Below are 19,792 nucleotides of genomic sequence, written 5' to 3' on the forward strand. Positions count from 1 at the left end.
ACACAAAATAAAATAAATAAATCTAAAACTAAAGCAGGGCTTGTCCCTTAATTCAGGTGATCTAGCAAGAAAAAGCAGAAAAGGTGTCATGGAGCAGGGCACTGAGAAGTGAGGGCCACATGACTAGTGATGGGAGGAGGGAGGGATGCTATGTCTACTCAGGTAGGGAGGAGCTGGGAAACACTAATCATTTGTGTTTGTAAGTAGAGGGAAAGAACTTGGATACGGGGTAAAATAGAAAGGGCTGTGATGGCCTAATCCCAGAGAACTTGAGAAGCCCAATCCCATAGTAAGAGTTTCCTGGGAAATTTTAGCATCAAGTCTAACATGATGAGAGAGATGATCTGAGAAGGCCAACTTTTTTTTTTAACCACTTCTTTTTCTTTTCTCTTTTCTTGCCTTTCTTTTTTTTGAGACAAGATTTCATTGCATAGTCCATGTTCACCTTACACTCCCAAGGCTCTTGTCTCAACCTTCTGGACTTAAAGGGATAAAACCCCATGACCAGTCGTCTTAAAGGTTCTTCTTGATGGCATCATCCCAGCTAATAAACACAGATGGTGTTAGAGGGCTCTCCATCAACCGCCACCATAGCCAGCAGTTGCTCCAGGTGAGAATCCGCAATAGTTAACTAAAAGTTACATGTGAGAGAAGGAGGGGATTTAAAGATTTCAAAATAAAGACTTACAAAGGGACTCACATTCGCCTTGAAGATGCTTGGTACAGATCACCGTAAGTAAGTGACCCAAGGGAGCACTGCCAACTGTAGGATAGCTTGACCTCAGTGCCCTCTGATACGGCAGGATGAGGAGGACTCCCAGCACCCTGCCAAAGCCACACGCTAACTCCAGTCATGAAGGAGCATTAGATAATAGTAAACTGCGGTGTTCTTCAAGATGACTGACCCCACTCTCCAAAGCTGCCAAGGCTGTGATCGATAAAGGGAAGAGGACCCACCCTAGACTGCAGACAGATGAATGCCACGAATTATCCTGGATTAGGTCCTGGGACAAAAACCATATTTTTTTTTGATATAAAGGACATTAGAGAGACAATTGATCTGGTTTGAATGCAATCTGTAAGCCAGGCAAGCAACAGTCTTATGTCAGTATCAATTCTGCTTTCTACCATGATGTGAAAGTGGTAGAAGGGCTTAGTTCTGCTTTGGGAGGCTCCTATGCACCAAAGTCATTTAGGATGAAGAAGCAAACCATATCCCGAGCATAGTCTCAAAAGTTTTAGGAGAATGTTGGGTCGAGGGGAATTCCTTATAATATTTTTGCAGTTTTTCTCTAAGTCTGAGTTGACTGTAAGATAAAGTAGTTTCATTTGTGCAAGCAATGACTTGTACTCTCTTCTGTTGTTATGCGCTCCCCGGTCTCCTTGGCTGAGCGATGGTTCTGGAGAGCCCTGTGATGGCAGCTCCCTGGCTAAGCTGCCTTTTGTGATGTCATGAGAGAGGAATCTTCCATCTTGTTTCGCTGTTGCAATGGGGGCACCAAGGAGCTTCTGTCACTGATGTAGTTATATCTACGGAAGGTGTAGAAAGTAGAGCAGTGCAGAGCGTAGACAAAGACCGCTCACGTGGGGAGCATTGCCAAAAGGAAATTAAGGCTGGGAACATGATGAGGGGTTGCTGCTGGCTTCAGGAGCAGCTCCTGAGGGCAGCTTGTGAAGTTAAGAAGCAGAAAAGGAGCCCCAAGAGGGAAGGAAAATATTTGGGGCTGGGGAATTTCAGCACACTGGTCATTTTGATGATTGCCTTGTCCTAATTCCTGGGGCAGAGTGCAGAACTGTTTGTGGTTGTAAATGGAGAAGATAGGCAACTAGGAAACATCTGGACTGAGATGGAGATTATCAAAGAGTATTTTGTGGAATACACAAGAATCAAAAGGGATAATAATCATAGTAACAGCAGCAGCGGATGCTGGTTCCTTGTCTTGTCCTATGATCTAATGTAGTTCAACTTGTTCGACCTGCACGATATGTGTAATGTTCCTGTTTCAGAGAGGAGTAAACTGAGGCCTGGCGAAGTTAAGACAAAGATCACTTGCCAGTTAGAGACACAAGCTTCAGACTCAAGCACCCTGACCCTGGGCTCGTCTCTAAACTGAAACCGAGGAGAATCCTGAGTGACTCCTTCAGACTGAACACACTCCACTCCCTTTCAGTTACTAGCTTTTATGACCAGTTTTAGAGACCTGTAACTAAGGGCTATATCATATCCACCAGTTTTGTTGTAGATGACATAGCTCTGCTACGTGAGTCATAAGAGAAAAAACCTGCCTAAGTTTTATGTTTTAGAGTTTGGAGGTATTTTTTTGCTATCTCAAATCAGTTGGAACTAGTCCGTCCTCCTGGACCTGTGCAAAGCGTAAGACCCTTTGACATCCGCTTTTTGAACCTGCTAGCACCAGTGTCTTCTGAACACGTGTCCTGTGAGGAGCTGGACATCTGGTCATGCATACTCTAGCCTCCAACTTCCTCACCTTTCCTCGCCTCTAATACCCTTCCCCATGCCTCTTGATGGCCCTGCTTCTTTATCCCTTGGGCATCGCTGAATCCCAGTTTCAGGGAGATAGGTTTGAGCTTTCCTTTCGCACCTTCATCCTTGGCCACTGTTTTTGTTATCTTCTCATTTCTGCGACAAAACACCTGACAGAGGAAACCTGATGGCGGATGAGTTTACTTTGGCTCTCGGCTTATGTAAAGTCTACCATGGCGAGAGAGGCAAGATGGCAGGAGGGTGTGGAGCCTGGGCGTGTTGAACCTGTCATCAGGCAGCAGAAAAAGACAAATTCTCCTGTCGCTCACTCCTTGTTCATTCAACCTGGGACCCACGTCCATGGGATGGTGCCACTGGCATTCAGGGTGGTCCTTTTCACCTCGGTTAAACCTCTGAAAACACCCTCACAGCCACACTCAGAAGCCCGTCTCCAAGGTGATTCTAAATCCCAACAAGATTAATTATCACAATAGACTTAAACCCTTTCTCTTTTGAAAAACATTGTTTCAGTATAGAGTCTGATGAACAGAATGGGCCTGGTTCAACACCAAACCTGGAGAACTTTTCCCCTCTGTCCCCATGCATCTCCTTTCCCCTTAACAGTCTTTGACGGCGGTAGAGATGAATTGAAAAGCCTTGGACTCTATCCATTGTGTTGTGATATGCACCCCCCCACCCGATTATGCTTTGGGCAGAGCCGGAGAGGAGTGGTAGGGGAGGAAGATGCAGGTTGGACTGTAACCTGCAGGAACGCCACAGGAGGATAAAGGTCTGTACAAGGCAAGAGAAAAGCAGTGGCTGGGAAGGATGCTCGTCTTCCTTGGCTAGGGTTCCCATGTAGGAGGATGTGGGAGGCATCTGGGAAGGTGTGTGGCACAGTGGGCCCCAAGGCCCCGGATCTGTTCTTGTCCTCAGCCCTCTTCGGAGCCCCGCCTCTCACAGGTGTGAGGTGATGGAGGACTTGGGTCAAAGTCGGGTCTGCTGCTGGAAGTTTCTGCTAACTTCTTTCTACTCTAAAGGATTTTTTTTCTTATTTTAAGAGTAGTAAGCAGTAAGTTCTGGAATGTCTGGAACATGGAAAAGAGACTGAATAAATATACTTTCAAACCCGAGACTCAGCTCCTGGCCAGGAGACACGCAAACTTTTTAATATCCTTCTGCATCTGCTTAAACGGAAACAGCCCCCGGTATTTTTAGCTGCTGTGTAATCAAAGGGGGAATGTATACTTTTTTCCTGTCCTCGTTAGAACAGGAGAATGAATTGCTCAATCCTTAACAGAGTCTGGGAAGGGAGGAAAATCCCAGAGTCCCCACTGATTGGCCCCTCCTCTGTCCTGGCCAGAATTTAAACCCAGGGAGGGAAGAAGAGAGAGAAGAAGTTGAGGGATAGACCAGCCCTGAGGTCTGCAGTACCCGGACCAGTTCACAGGAGGCAGGAGGGTTGGAAGTGGTGTCCAGCAACCTCTCAGGTAAGAACGCCAGCTCCTGACAGGAGGCTTTATCTGTGATGGGGGGAGGATGACCACTGTGGAACGGCAGCAGGCTGAAGTGTTCACTGCTGAAAATCCAGGTAAGGCAATACAGACTAAGTTCAAAAACGACTCCCAGGACCTGTGAGCCATGTCTGCAGCAGGTATTAGACTCTGTCCCCTCCACATCAGGGGGTACTGTTCCCTTACCTGCCGAGTGCAGTGTATAGGGCACTAGGTTCTACCGGGAGCAGTGCATTTGAGATGAAATGTTTTCTAAGTCTCTTCTTGTTTCTTCTTGCAAAGGCCTCTTCTCTCCATATAATTTCTTATGTGTTATAGCTCGCTGTTCTCTTAAAACAGAATTTTCATTCCAGTTGTGATTAGGAACTATTATAACTTTTCCATCTTTGAGATTTTGTATGAACCAATGAAGATGATGTTTGTGAACTCCCACAAAGGGGCTCATTTAGTTGTATGTTTTTTAATTATTATTTGTGAATAGGAGAATTTCTTTCCCTTCAATTCTCACATAGTTACCCTTTTACAGTGCCCCCAAAGCAGGTATTTTGAAATACTTCAAGAGTCATGTGGTAGACTAATTTTTGGAGATCTGACTTCTTGTTTGTAATTTTTGAGGGTGGGAGAAGGTTGGGCTAAGAAGGAGGGAGGACGACCAAGTGGGACAAAAACAGCGTATCACCCCTAAGGACGAGGATTGCTTAGACATGCATTAATAGAAGAATATGCTCAAGATAAAGATAACCAACTATCCACACAGGTCAGTCATGGCTCTGCAGCCCTTGCAGACTCAGATTGAAAGGCGGCAGTGTCAAGAGAAGAGACACAGGAGGGAGTAGAGAGCATTAATACTAGGGTCATTTCCCCCAGAGACAAAGGGGAAATCACACCTGGCTTTCTTTCACGCCCCTTTGAATTCTTTTAATGTTTCCAAGTGTGTTGATGCCCAAAGCACGGACACTAGGGCACATGATTTCCAGTTCATCTTGTGGCTGTTGACTTCCATGCCAGCGCTGTGCCGTGGTTTGACACGTAGGGTGGGCTGGCACTTTTCTGAGATGATGCCTGAGGAAATTATGCCCAGGCCCATGGAAACTCTACCTCTCCATCGCTCACTCCAGAGCCATGGCTCCCATAGGATCTGGCTGCAGACATGAGATCATGGTATAGGTTCTGCTGGAGCCTTTGGAACCACCAGTCTGGGAGCGGATGGTGCTGTGCCATCGGGTCTGATTCCTGTTGGCAGCAGCTTGGCCTGTTCCACCGCAGAGGACTCAGGCAGATGCCAACCAGCTGCTACCTAAATATGTGCATAGCCAATGAGGGTATGTAAATTCTTGGAAGTTAGCATTGCCCCTTCAGCTGGATGGGAGGCCGGAACTTTAAAGTTGTTTCAGTATGTGAAAAACACATTAAACTAAAGAGAGAAATTGTAACTTTGCATTATGCATGATTAGCATTTACCTGCAGCCCGCGTGTCATCAGGCGTCCATCACCACCATAGAGAATTGGGATAATTGTAGATTGACTAACACTTTATCATTCTGGAGACTGGGTTGGTAAAAGCAGGCTCCTGAATTTAGATCTCATATCTATTTTAGCTTCCCATTGTGAATGAGATTGGTCCATGGGGACTAACAGAAAGCCTTCCTGTGAGAAATTAATTCATTCCCCCGGGGACAAATGACTGTCTTTGCCCATTGTTCAAGACAGTTTTAAAGTTCTTAGCATAGAGACTGATGTATAAGAAGTGTTTAGAAAATGGTAGCTACCATTATCATCATTCACTGGACCCTTTGCAGAAGGCAGGTTGAGATTTAGTTGATAAAAGAAAATGAGCCTGTTGAAACTCCTGAAAAAGTAGTTGAGCTCCAGGGAAGGGCTGGGTGCATCATCCATTGTCTTTTCTATCCTGGATGATTGGAAACATATATAGATCGAGGGTGTTGCCTAGGGTTGGAGAACCCTTACAAACTCTTCCTGGGGACCCATTTGGAAAACCCACTGGACTAGGACCACAGGAGCACACAACCTGGCATGTGATATCATGTAAAGTCACATCTTCACTCTTGACTAATCTCTCATCCTGTTAGGAATGCCTGTTCAGAGAGTTCAGTCACAGGTAAGAATGTGTGTATGAGTTTGGCTCAGCTGGAGGCTGGCCTAGCAGAAAGAGTGCTGCTTCATACTCTAGATTCTCTTACAGACCGAAGAATGGAAAATGGGGACATTGGTTATCTGAGGTCTTATGTCCAGGATAGACCACACCACCGTAGATTGTTCAGCTCCCCGAGAACTTGGTTTCCTAGATCAAGAACTCCTGTTGCAAGATTCAGAACAGCCCAGGGCCCAGGCTGTTGAACACTGGCAAACTATGCTCAAGAAGAGTAAGGAGTAAAGTTCGCCATGACATTTGTGACTTCAGGACATCCACAGCCACCCGTTCCTTCATTTCTCCTTCGTAGTTCAATGGGTTCAACCCTATTATTTGGGGAGAGCATATCTTCTTAGTGACTCTATTGGAAATCCACAGTAATACAGCTTTTCTAAGACCCAAAGCGGTGCACTCATTTGCTTGTGGTTAACTGTTAGGCAGGATGAGGTCATGCAGGAGCAGAGAAAGCCTTGAATTTAAGTACGAAGCATTTTGCCAGTGGCTAGAAGTTGGCAAGTGCTTATTTGATGTAAGTATTTTTTTCCTGACTCAGAGAATGAGGTGACACAGGGGCCAGTCAGCCTTTCCGAGAAGACCTTGACAGCTGAGAGATCATTCTCTTCTGCTAAGATTTGGTTGACTTGAGCCCAGTGGATAGAGGTCTTGGTACCCTCTGCTGTTTCCTACCTTCTTGTGGGAAGTGGTGGGACCTAAGCCAACCAGGAGAGAAGGACAATTCATCATTCCAAGCATTGACTTGCACTGGTCACAGGCCAGGCAGGCTCAGGCTTCCCACAATTCATCATTCCAAGCATTGGCTTGCACTGGTCACAGGCCAGGCAGGCTCAGGCTTCCATTGCTGATTTATTGATGTTTTGCTGAGTACCTGATGTGCCTTGGCTTTTCCTTTCCCTTCAGAGCCTCTCTTGAAGGAAATATGGCAGGAAAGAGGATATTTGGTGTTTTTCTTTCCACATCTACAGTATATATTGCAGAAAGATGGAGAATCCAGACATTAATGGTGGATAGACCTGGTGTGTGATCCCAGCTCTGTTGCTTAACTAGTTGACTATCCTGACAATTATTTAACATTTTGAGTACTTATGACAAAGAATATTGTTGATTGATTCTCATCATTTTGAGCATTAATTAAAGCCAATGTTTTAAAATTGTTTGGCCCTGTACCCACCATCTAATAAATGCACACAAATCTAGTGCCCCTTATTATTTGATTTACAAAATATTTGGCCAAAGCTATGCTACATGGCTAGGAAAACAGGAGGGACCTGTACCGGCCCAGCAATCATCATCCCTGAACTGACAGGCAATCTGAGCTGGGAATAGACTTTCAGATTTGGACATGGACCATTTGGGCTAGAAATGAAAGCTACAGGAGTACCTGCGGCCACCAAGGAGAAAGAGCACACATAGAACCTTGTGACATCAGTGTGTCTCAAGGCTGATCCAGGGGACCATCCATCTAGGTCATGATGAGCAGTAAATGCTGTGGAAGACTTTCTCAGCATGATCACAGAGGCAGCATTTACTCCTGCCACTGTCCATACCTTCTCACACTACTCAATGCCCCTCCCACAGTGATGAGACAGTAGCCCTGGGGGACCCTTGGTGTCCATGGTTTCCTGTGTATAAATTCCCTTTGCTTCAAGAATTCCTCCAGCGTCTTCCCCACTTTCCACCAGAAACTACCTCCCCATAGAATCATCTTTACTCAGAAATGTATCATCTACCGTTTTTCTCAGTGAAATTTGGTGTCCCCCTCCCCTACACTGAGCTGTCTGCAGTGTGCTCTGCATATTAATACAGAGGATGAAGTCATGCCTTCCTCATGCTGTTCAGCTAGGCCAGTCTCTCTGCCCCCACTCGCTAGGGCCCGAGCCAGCATCTTCCCTTCTTGCTCACACTTGACAGTGTGAGATTGAGGGTTTCCCCTGTCCATCTTCTTTCGAGCAATCACTCTGCCCAGGAAAATCTGAGCTCAGCATATGCAATCTGAGAGGCTGTGATTAGCGAGGACATCTTGTTACAATTCAGGACAGGCGACACAGAAGGCTCCTGCAAGAGCTTCTGGGGCTTCTCATATTCCAGGCTTCAAAAACAAACACTGGGAGACGGGGTTTTGGACAGCCTTGCTGTGGTTTATGGCAGGAGTTCCCTCTTTTTGTTAGGAACTTCTTCAGAAAAAAAAAAGCCATCTGCATTCCATTTAGGGCTCAGGAATAGGGAGCAGTAGGCTGGAGGGGGGCGCTGGAGGGTAGGAGTGAACAGAGAAGTTGGTGTTGTTGACTCTATCATTGCCCAGAGTGGATTTTGGATAGTATAGTTTATGTCTTGCTACACCCACAGTAGGTGCTTGAGTGGGCACAGGAGCACACGGAAGTGAAGGCTCCGTTGCTCACCTAGGTCCAAACCTTGCATTTAGTGGTCACATACTCAGCAGCAAGTTGTTATGATCACTGCTTCTCAGCTTCCAGCTTGAGACTTGAGTGGACAGTTTGTGTTCGGTTGCTTTGTCATAGAGACGAACTTTTAAATGAATCTCTAGTCCACATTTCTGTTCTGCTCCTACCCTCCAACTCATTTTGGTGACTCTCCCAATTCCGCCTTCTCACAGAGGTCTCAAGCAGATTCCCAAGCTTTTCTATGCTTTGGGATTAAATGTCTTTCGTGAAGTCAAATTCTTTTTGTTGTCAGAACCTCAGTGCCCTCCAGTGCAAGGCTTTTCCTTTGTCCTGGCTCAGGTTGCTGGTATCCACACAGTATGAATGTGTGTGTGTGTGTGTGTTTGTGTGTGTGTGTGTGTGTGTTTGTGTGTGTGTGTGTGTGTTTGTGTATGTGTGGGGGGTTGTACCTAGATGTTGTTTGTCCTCTTCTCACAACTTGTACAACTGTTCTGGCTTTTCCAAGTTGCCTTCTGAGGTGTGGTGTGAGGAGGGAAGTGGACACCTTTATTAGTTAGCTCTCTCAGTTACTGTGATGATAAGTGTCTACAGTACTGAATGCATACCCCTTTGTAGGAACTGTTCATGAGTGCCAGAAACTCCCCAATTTCCCTGCTGGCACCTCCTACTTTGCCCACTAGGACAGAGAACCCCTGCTGAGCCTTGCCAGTTGTCCTGTTGGAGGCTTTAATGAGCCTTGCTCTATGGCATCAGCCTGACCTCATCAAACTCCAGGATGGAGTTCTTGTGGCGCTCCACCCATGTCTCTGCCAAGGGCCAACCCCTCAATTGCTCCTGGCTAGTCAGGCATCCATCTCCGTTCCTGCCATGTCTGCCCATTCATCTTGGTTTCTCCAATACTCCTAACTTTCGTTAGATGCCTAGGTGCCTCCCACCTATTTATTAATGGAACTCTGACAGTAAGAGATGTCTCCTGACCATTCCATCTGGAGAGTGTTCCTTATTCTCTGTGGGTTCATGTGTAGAGTCTTGAGCAGGAGTTTTGGAGACAGTGGACTTGGATCTGAGTGCTCTCTGCCCTTCCTGGCTGTAGTATCCAGGACAACTTGCTCAACCTCTCCAGCTTCTACCTCCTTACTGGTGCGGAAAAGCATGGTATGGTGGTATGGTGGTGAGCATGGACTTGAGAATCAGATTGCGCAGTTTCAAATCTTCCTCCTGGGTTGGAGTATATGTAACTTAGTGATAGAAACTTGCACGGTAAGCAAAAGATCCTCCCTTTAGCATTGAAAGAAAAAAATCCCATGACTTCTTAGCTGTGTACTTGCAAATGTGCTTCAGTTCCTGTCTGTAAATATGTATATATTTACAGATATACATATATATGTATGTACATATGTATGTATGTATCAGTGTAGTTCAGCATGAGAGTACTTGCCTAGCACATGCAAGGTTAAGCTCAATTCTAAGACACATGAAAAAAGTAATGGGGTTAACAACAGGATTGTTATGATGAATGAATGAGCTAGTAAATATGAAAACTCAGAATGGCTCCTGTTACATAGCAAGCATTCTATGTGCACCTATTGCTGTTGATCAAAGAACTGGTCAATATTCAGGCTGCTATAGACACTGGGGATTAGGGTGATAAAGGCTGGCTTAGGTGAATGTGAAGAGAAGCCCTTCCTGGCACTGTGGACAGTATATGGACTAAGAATCTGCTGAAAAGGACACTTTCCTCCTTGCAAGCCTCATGGCTTTCCTTGTGTTCTTTTCCTGGATCTAGGCCTCCTGGAGTGTCTGATCCCTTTCTCCAAGAATGGGTCTCTGGGGGATCTTTGCCTTCCCCCTGGGGCTCCTGCTTGCTTCTGTGCTCCTGGTGGCTTCAGCCCCAGCCACTCCGGAGTCTCCTGGCTGCAGTGACAAGGAGCAACAGGTCACCGTCAGCCACACCTACAAGATCGATGTGCCCAAGTCAGCTCTGGTTCAAGTAGAGACTGACCCACAGTCCCTCAGTGATGAAGGGACATCACTCTTGGCAGCCGGGGAGGCTGGGGAGGAGCAGAACTTCATCTTCAGGCACAACATCCGTCTTCAGACACCGCAGAAGAACTGTGATTGGGCAGACAGTATCCAGGACCTGCTGGCCCGGGTGAAGAAGCTGGAGGAAGAGATGGCAGAGATGAAGGAGCAGTGTAGTGCCAACCGCTGCTGCCAGGGAGCTACTGGTGAGCTTACCCTCTGGTATTCACTCTACGAACATTTAGTGAGAGTCTGCTATGTGTCAGGTTCTCCACTAGCCTCACGGGTACTGTGAGATCCTGGTGCAGGCCCCTCTCACTGTCAGCTTTTCTCGGGGTGCAGGACACACCCGTGCTGTTTATTTGCTGATACAGCTCAAGGGGCATCTGGAAGTCCAGGCAGGGAGGGTTCAATAGGCTGGCCTCCTGGGCTCATGACACCAGAAGGGAAAGATCCCAGGGCAGTCTGACTGACAGGCCTGATTGCTAGTCAAGGGGTAAGTATAGAAAGGGGAGGAGGGAAGCTGAACGTGATGTGAAATTTCTCCAGCTGTCCAACAAGGCTAATTTTATCAGCTATCACAGTTCTGAGACTAGAAGGTATGTATTTGTGTCCTGGCCCATAGTAAGAATTCAGAAAACTAAACATTTTATTAGTAATAAAGTACATTGTGGGTTTTATTTTTAAGACAAAGAATGATGTTTTCTCGGCTTCATGTTTTGTTTCTTTTTTTAATTTACTTAATTTTATGTACATTGTTGTAAGGGTGTCAGGTTCCCTAGAACTGGAGCTACAGACAGTTGTGAGCTGCCATGTGGGTGTTGGGAATTGAACCTGGGTCCTCTGGAAGAGCAGCCCATGCTCTTAACCACTGAGCCGTCTCTCCAGCCCTACAGTGTCATGTTTTAAGAACATAAGCTGCCCATGTGATAGAGAGTGGTGCTGTTTATTGTTCTAGTTAAGGGCACCTTCTAAATGCCAGGTACAAAACTAGAGACCAGGGACACACTACTGTGAAGAAAGCATTGTGATATCCCCTTTCCCCGCTACCCACACCAGAAGCCCCACTTTGGAGGTTTCCTTAAGAAGCAAAGACGGTATTTCAAGAGGCATAAGACTGACCTCCAGCTTCTCCCAGCTGGGTAGGAGGGCCCTGGCCTTAACTCACCCGTCATTGAGCCAGGGCTATTTTCTGTAGATTTGGTTCACAACCAGCCTTGCTTGGTCCCGGTACCGCTCCATCTACCTGCATATGGAGCCATTGGGGTCCTGCCCCTTTGAGGCTAGAGCCCGACCATCAATGTGGACCACTTAAAGTCCCTTTGTAGAAAAACGCTAGTCACCACCATTCAGAGAGGAAAGGACTCAGTGAATTCACCCAAGAAGCAGCGTTTTAGACAAACAAAAGAGAAACTGAGATTTGACTCCAGTGGAAAGTGTTTTCCTCACAGAGTCCCCACAAGATCCAGAAAATGTCAGTCATCTCTAACAAGTGGCCTCCACCTGTTTCTCCCCTCCTGGCAGATCTGAGCCGCCACTGCAGTGGCCATGGGACCTTCTTCCCTGAGACCTGCAGCTGCCACTGTGAGCAGGGCTGGGAAGGCGTGGACTGTGAACTGCCTACCTGTCCCGGGGCTTGCAGCGGTCACGGGAGCTGCGTGGATGGGCGCTGCGTGTGCGACCAGCCATACGTGGGGGTCGACTGCGCCTATGCCGCCTGCCCCCAGGACTGCAACGGGCATGGCGTGTGCGTGCATGGCGTCTGTCAATGTTATGAGGACTTCACCGCGGAGGACTGCAGCGAGCAGCGCTGTCCGGGTGACTGCAGTGGGCATGGCTTCTGTGACACTGGCGAGTGTTACTGCGAGATGGGCTTTACTGGCCCTGACTGTTCCCAGGGTGAGAGTTGGGAGAAGGGCTTTGAGGGCCACCCTTCCCACGATCCTTGGTCTCAGTTGCCCTAAGTCTATTTATTACATGTCTTACTTGAGAATCTCGCCCTTTAACCTAAATAACGATCCTTTTGGAGCTCTCAACGATAGAGTTGGCTGGTGGGAGAGGGGCTCCTCAAGTTCCTCCTCTACTCTAGGAGTTTAGACAATTGATGGCTGCTGGGCGTGACTTGTAGTAGGTTGGTGAGCATCACACCGAAGTGCATACAGGAAGCACTAACTGGACTCAACCAGTTATATACAAAAAGAAAGATGGGGGGCGGGGAGAAGAGTGGGAGAGGAGAAGCAGCGAGGGAAGGAGGGAAGGTGGGAAGGACCTCCCGGTGGGTGGGAAGGATTGTGTTTAGGGGTGGAAGCGGTAGATACACCCAAGATACATTGTACCTTTGTATGAAATTTTCAATGAATTAAACAAAAAAGAATCCAGTGCTGGGCCCGCAGCACTTTTTGGTAACACATACAAGTTCCTGGTAGGGATCGAGAATATGCATTTGCAGGAATTCCCCTGGGCCTGCTCCTGGTGGTGGTGGTCAGCGAACAGGCAAGAACTTCCTGGGGAGCGGTGTCCAGAATGGCATGATCCTTGGTCTGCATCCCGCAGGCCTCCTTATAGCCTTAAATAGGTGCTAGTTCACTTGATCGCCATGCATCACCCTCTCCACCTTCACCTCTTGTTCCTTTTCTGCTTGCAGTGGTGGCTCCTCAGGGCCTGCAGCTGCTGAAGAGCACGGAGAATTCCCTGCTGGTGAGCTGGGAGCCCTCCAGTGAGGTGGACCACTACCTGCTCAGCTACTATCCCCTGGGGAAGGAGCAGGACACAAAGCAGGTCCAGGTGCCCAAGGAACAGCATACCTATGACATCACCGGCCTGCTGCCTGGCACCAAATACATAGTCACCCTGCGCAATGTGAAGAAGGACATTTCCAGCAGTCCTCAGCATCTACTTGCCACCACAGGTGAGACACAGCCAGACACCCCAGGTTTCTCCGGGCAGACTCCATTTAAGATGTTTCTCCTGCCTTCCCCACAAAAGCTCTGCTGTTGATCGCCCTAACTTGGAGTCTGAAAACAGCAGCTGTGGTCCTGGGTGCTAGAGAATCCACCTACTTCTCTGTTGTCCTCTTCCGGAATCCTGGTTCCTGGGTCCTTCAAGCCAGGAATGGAAACTTGATGGATTGAGTCTCAAGAGGTCTCATGTTTCCGGAAGACCAGGAAGGTCTAGTTGCTCCCACACTCCCATACAAGTAGCCAAAGAGCGAATTGTCTGCTCCTTATTGAGCTTCCGAGGTCATTCGGCAAGTTCAAATAGGGCTGGGTGAGAAGTGGATTCCAGAAGAATCTACTGGAACAGGTAGATTCAGGTCCTGAGGGGAGAGAGAACACGGGGCAGCTGAAGGTTTACAGAGTTGTTTACAAAGGTATGGGCAGTATTTGGGCAGCTGAACACTCAAGGTCTAGCAGCAATCATTCTAGCTCGAAGGCTAGGATGGGCGTTGGTACACTGACCCAGGGGAAGCTGTAGGAAAAGCCGCCCAAATAGGGGATGCTGATAGAGGGATACAGGCAGTCTACTGCATCCCTGCCGAGAGAGTAAAAGAATCAATGGCTTGAGCTCTTTCCTGTTCCCCAATCTATTGCTGATTCCTTCTGGCTGAACCCAAACTGGAAGACTTAATTCACAGAGACAAAAACCTAGAGCACAGAACTGGGTGGAGTCCTGGACACAGAGCAAGGAGAGTGCAGGAGACTGGCTTGAAGGGCATAGTCTCCACTGTATCACCAAGTAACACTGAAATGATAGGAGGAAGGAACATCGCTGCTTATGTCACTAAATGCAATAGCTCATCTCTTGGTGAACATCCAGGGAATGAAAATAGTTGACAGGGATTTATTACTTGCAGCAAGTAAGGAAAGAGCTGGGACTAACTCTCTAAGCAGTCTTCTTTCCCAAACAAAGAAAGCGGAGGTAGGGTGGTATCTTCTATTCAGAAACATACTGATGAAGGAAAAATTACCATCACATGTAAAGATGAGCACATTCCTGAGCAGGCTAAAATAAGCAAACAAAAAGGCCAGGAACTTGAGCTTAGTTCCTAGAAACCATGTTAAAAAGGTGGGCACAAATATTTGTAATCCTAATGCTGGGGATGGAGAGTCAGGTGGATCTCTGGTCAGTCAGCCCTAGCCTGCTCAGTGAGCTCCAGACCAATGAGAGAGCCTGTCTCAGAAAAACAAGGTGGACAGTTCTTGAGAAACAACCCTCTGGCCTCCACACACATGTATAAGTGCACCCATGTATGTATACTCACACACCATGAACATACACAGTGGCTAATATTAACCATTCTGTGCAAAGAATTTAGTATTATAATGCAAATGAATGACTCGGAGCATCTGAACCATTCTGACTCAGTTGCTTTAATGGTCTTTAAATTGTAAAACCACCACCTGCACCATCACCACCACCTGCACCATCACCACCACCTGCACCATCACCACCACCCACCAGCACCACCACCAAGTGACTTTGAGCCAACTGTAGTGGCACATGTCTGTCATCCTAGCTCTCAGGAGCCAGATGCAGAAGGATCACCAGCTCTAGGCCAGCTTGAGCTACACAGTGAGACCCGTTTCAAAACAAAGGATTTTGAAAGTATGTTAAGTAGTTTAAAAAGGTGGCTGTTTTCCTCTAAGTGTGGATAGGAACTACACTATGTGGCTGCCTGGCAGCTAACACTCTCTAGAAATCTAGTTTTTCATGAATAGTCTTAAAGTGGTACTGACTTCCGGGAGTTTGCATCAATCTAGTTGTCCCAGTGACTCTGATTCGTTCCTTTACTCAACACTTGTTCACCAAGGAGCCAAGGTGTGCCAGGTGCTGTTCTAGGTGCTGATCAAAATGTACTGCCATCACCCTACTCCCAATCCTTGGGGGAAAGATCCAGATGGGTAGGATGTTGGCATGCAGTCGTCTTTGTGGAAACAGAAGGCTGCCTGTCCTATTTCAGTGGCAGGAATAAGGTTAGTTTGAGTAGATCAGTGTTGAAAATGGCTTGGAGAGATGTGGCAGTTTTAGGGCAGGCCTTTCTTGGGGATCACTAGAAATACCCCTGCAGCTCAACAGGTTGGATCTTGTTCATTTTATCCGAGGAAAATATCCATCTTGGAGAGCTCCAGTGGTATCTCAGCAAGAATGCAAGGAAGGATTGGCTCTAGACTAGGGGTTGAATTAGATAACAGGGAGCGCAGGGATTTGCTTTGGTGGGGATGCTATCAAGAAGTGGGGGCAATTCTGTGATTGAGCATCTTAGGGGATTTTCTCCAGAGTGAGGGCTCACTAGAGGCAACCAGAGCCATGACTGGAAAGAGGTAGTTGTGTTGCCTGTTAATCAGGAGGGGGAACATTTTGTTATTTCTGTGGACAATAGTCTTGCTTTTGTCTGTGTTCAGACACAGTCATAGGATGGCTTTGTTTTTGTCTCAATCTTGCTTGCTTGCTGAGTGTCCTTGGCTAATGCTAATGCACTGTGAAATGGTTTGTGAGCCCGGGAGAGCGCTGAGCACAGCTGCGAGAGCCAGGCCAATGTCTGACGGCAGGAGCTGCTTTTGTCTGCAGCTGCATTGTTTGTAGCTGCCTTGTCTGCAGCTGCATTGTCTGCAGCTGCATTGTCTGTAGCTGCATCTGCTACAGGCAGGACAGCGTTGAGACTCCCAGGAGAGCGCAGGAACATCTTGTGGAAAGCCTTAGCAACCCTTCTTAGAGTCTTCCTCTGAAGACTTGTAAAATCTCGCTACCTCGCTACTGTGAAGTTTGTCTTTCTGTCTAAAACTATTCAAGTTCAAACCTATCTTTCCTGCCCCTCGGGGAAGCTTTAACCTTCTAATACTCCCATCTTGAACATTCTCCTCAAGTCCTTGCTGCCTTTTTTTTTTTTTTAATTTGCGAATCTCCCAATTCTCTTAAGCCATGTAGGATGTCTTCCACAATCCTGCAGTCACCTTGGTCACTTTCCTGTTGCCTTTTCACTGGGGGGGGGGGATTTCCCTCTTTGAAAGAAATCTCAAAACAGAACCTGGGGCCAGCAGGAAGGAGCTGCAGGTGAGAAGAAAGGCTCTGAAGAGCTCCTTGTCTACAGAAGAGAGAATCACAGATATTCAGAGCTGAGGGAGCTTGAGATAACTGAGTTCATACTCTGCCTAATACGAAAGTTCCTTGTCTTATATCCTTAACAAGAGGTCAGTCAGCCGGGTGAAAGTGCCTCCAAGCTTAGGCAACGTGACCTTGGAAGGGGGTAAGGCTGGGAGTCTTGGAAGATGTTTCTCCCTGCCTCAGGCTTTAAGAGCGATCTCCATCAACCTGGGATACAGCTGTTGTAGTTCTAAGTCTTCACAGGAGTCCTGAGTTGCCCCTCTCAAAAGGTCTTTGCTTAGTGTGCCATTCCTTTGTATTATAATTTTGTGCTTTTCTTTCTAAGTGGCAGGGCAAATGTTTAACCCCATGCGTTTCACTGTGAACAAAGTCATATGATGAATGTTCTTTACAGGACAGGGCCGTGTGGCATCATGAGCACACTGGGGACCTTGTGAAAGTAGTAGAATTTGATTGACGGTTTGGGGAAGCTACAGAGACAGACCTAATTAAAAATCACCTGCTTTGTAGTTTTGCCTTGGGTTAATCTGTAGTGCATCTGAGCACCGTGGGCTCTAACTTGGGAGTTAGAGGAAGAGTCTGGCTCTATTAGAAATGTTATATATTGAAAATTTGAAATGAATTGCTCCAGCTTTACATGCATCTATTCCCATAGCTATTGCTAAGGACAGGGACTCAGTAGCCACAGGGAGAACACCAGTTCAGAGCGGCTGAATCCCAGGCTGAGTACTGTGGGGGCTGACCTGAGAGGAGCAGCTCTGGCTCCGTCTGAGTCTGTGTGGGGAGGTGGGATGTGTGGAATATAGTGTAATGAGGTGTGGGATCTTCTGTGGAAAATCTCGAGACTAACATCCAGCTTCTGCCTGGGGAGCTCTACAACCCCTATTAAAGACTGTCCTGGGGCTGAAGCCAGCTCTCAGTGTGTCAAGGAAGGGAGCTGACTTAGTGGCCAATGGCCCATTTCAGACTTTTGTGGCCTCTGTGATCAACCCTTTTCGCTTGTCTTCTCTTATCTTTGTCCTAGATCTTGCTGTGGTGGGCACTGCCTGGGTAAATGAAGAGACCGAGACGTCCCTTGATGTGGAGTGGGAGAACCCGCTGACTGAGGTGGACTATTACAAGCTTCGGTATGGCCCCTTAACAGGGCAGGAAGTTGCTGAGGTCACTGTGCCCAGGAGCCGTGATCCGAAGAGTAGATATGACATCACTGGTAAGAGTCTACACTGGGAGATTCTAGATGCTGGCTGCAGAAGCTATGGTGAAGGGAGGCAGTTTACACTGGGCCTTAGGGATCTAGATTCTAGATACGTAGGTACAAGCCTGCTCCCAAAGCATGATGTCTCTGTGCCAGCATTTCAGGACTGGAACCCCAGGACACTTCTTTAACAGTCTACTTCTAAAGTGTCATTCCTATCAGCAGAGTTTTTGAGGCCCTATGTGTATTTGGGGCTGGAGAGATGGCTCAGTGGTTAAGAGCACTGTTTTTCCAAAGGTCCTGAGTTCAATTCCCAGCAACCACATGGTGGCTCACACCATCTGTAACGTGATCTGGTGCCCTCTGGAGGAAGAGACCTGGTCAGTCATCCTCATCAACTTAGATCATGAAACCCAATATGGACAAGTTCAATAGAACTGCATACTGAAAAAGATGTATATTTTAGGATGTATTTGATGCTCTACAGGCACTTCTTTAGGAGGAATATTGCAGGGGAGTAGGGTGGGGAGATATCTATCTATCTATCTATCTATCTATCTATCTATCTATCTATCATCATCATCTATCTATCTATCTATCTATCATCTATCTATCTATCTATATATCTATCATCTATCTATCTATCATCTATCTATCAATCATCTATCTATCTATCTATCTATAATCTGTATATATAAATATACATATACATGCATATATTATTTAATTATGTATATATGCATATGTATAAATTGCTGAGTATCATGCTGAGAAGGGTTTTGTTAGGCAAACGGTAGGAATCCCTTCTTAGATGACTGAACTAATGTTACTAAGACCTGACTCTCAGGAAAGTCAGGGATGTGCCACACTTTGTAATACTCAGAGTTTCTATACTTTTCAAGGCCCTTTTAGAAAAGTGATATTATGTGATACACAGTCATGAGTATCAAGATAGACACAGGTCATTAGAAGAAGCCCATTCAAGTGAAGGATCCCCAGCTTCGTAGTCCATCCTCTGGGCCCTCACTCTGCTGCCTACTCCCTCAGTTCCTCTCTGAGAGAAGAGCTTGCAGCTCTCCCTGTTTGTGGGGAGGAGAATGAGCATGTGGGCTTCATACAAGCAACTGTTTGTTTCCATGTTGCCAGTGGAGTCTGAGCGGTCATGTCACGAGAAGCAACCACTCCAGTTGTTTCCACAGGGAGATAACTTAGGCCAGATTTCTCCTTTTTCTTCTATTATAAGAACGAGTTTGGAGGGAATCTGGTTGTTAGGAGCTGGAAAACATTTGGGCTATAAATAAAATCGGGAAGCAAGTAGTCAAGAGTCCACAAAGAACAGGAGACCCAAGGACTTTGTGCCACGTGTTCCTCACCCCTTCATGTTCTACCGATCCAGGGCTGCTTATCTGCCTCTACTGGCCAGTTTGGGGGTCAGCATAAATCTTACCTCCTCAAGAGAGCCCAGGTCAAAGCTGTGTGGGAGTGGGGTCTGGAGACTGTCTTCACATACACACCTTGGCTTCTTTTCTCTAGGACTGCAGCCTGGAACAGAATATAAGATCACAGTTGTTCCCATGAGAGGTGGCCTGGAGGGGAAGCCGATTCTCCTGAATGGCAGGACGGGTATGGAAGTTTAACCAATTTCACATTCTTGAATTTTTCTTGTCTCTGAGTGACAATTCCAGGATTTCCATGGAGAGATTCTTTGACTTTCTGGGTGGGCAGAAGAACAAAAGCAAATTTCTTCTGTTTCTGTAACATGAAGGGGCCTGCTTTTTTTCATTGCCATGAAGGGAATCTCTTCTTGGGATCTTGGAGTCCAGTGGAGATAGTATTCCTGACACTTGTCTTCTGATTTCAATTGTTTCAATCACTGAATTATTGTCTCAAGACACTTAGTAG

At 46.8% G+C, this 19,792-nt stretch overlaps 1 protein-coding gene across 1 annotated transcript in view; it reads left to right on the plus strand.

The window, feature by feature from the left end:
• The first annotated feature begins 3,857 nt into the window (after positions 1-3,857).
• The window catches only part of Tnn (tenascin N), a 71,329-nt gene continuing 55,394 nt past the window's right edge, over positions 3,858-19,792 (plus strand). Inside the window, exons 1-6 of the mRNA XM_087906371.1 lie at positions 3,858-3,975; positions 10,358-10,799; positions 12,118-12,492; positions 13,238-13,501; positions 17,720-17,905; positions 19,424-19,513. Of these exons, the coding sequence (XP_087762497.1) occupies positions 10,391-10,799; positions 12,118-12,492; positions 13,238-13,501; positions 17,720-17,905; positions 19,424-19,513 (1,324 nt within the window). The 5' untranslated portion in view covers positions 3,858-3,975; positions 10,358-10,390. The remainder of the gene's footprint in view (positions 3,976-10,357; positions 10,800-12,117; positions 12,493-13,237; positions 13,502-17,719; positions 17,906-19,423; positions 19,514-19,792) is intronic.

Source organism: Myodes glareolus, chromosome 5 (genome assembly GCF_982192425.1).
Source record: "Myodes glareolus chromosome 5, mMyoGla1.1, whole genome shotgun sequence".
In the NCBI taxonomy this organism is placed as follows: Eukaryota; Metazoa; Chordata; class Mammalia; order Rodentia; family Cricetidae; genus Myodes; species Myodes glareolus.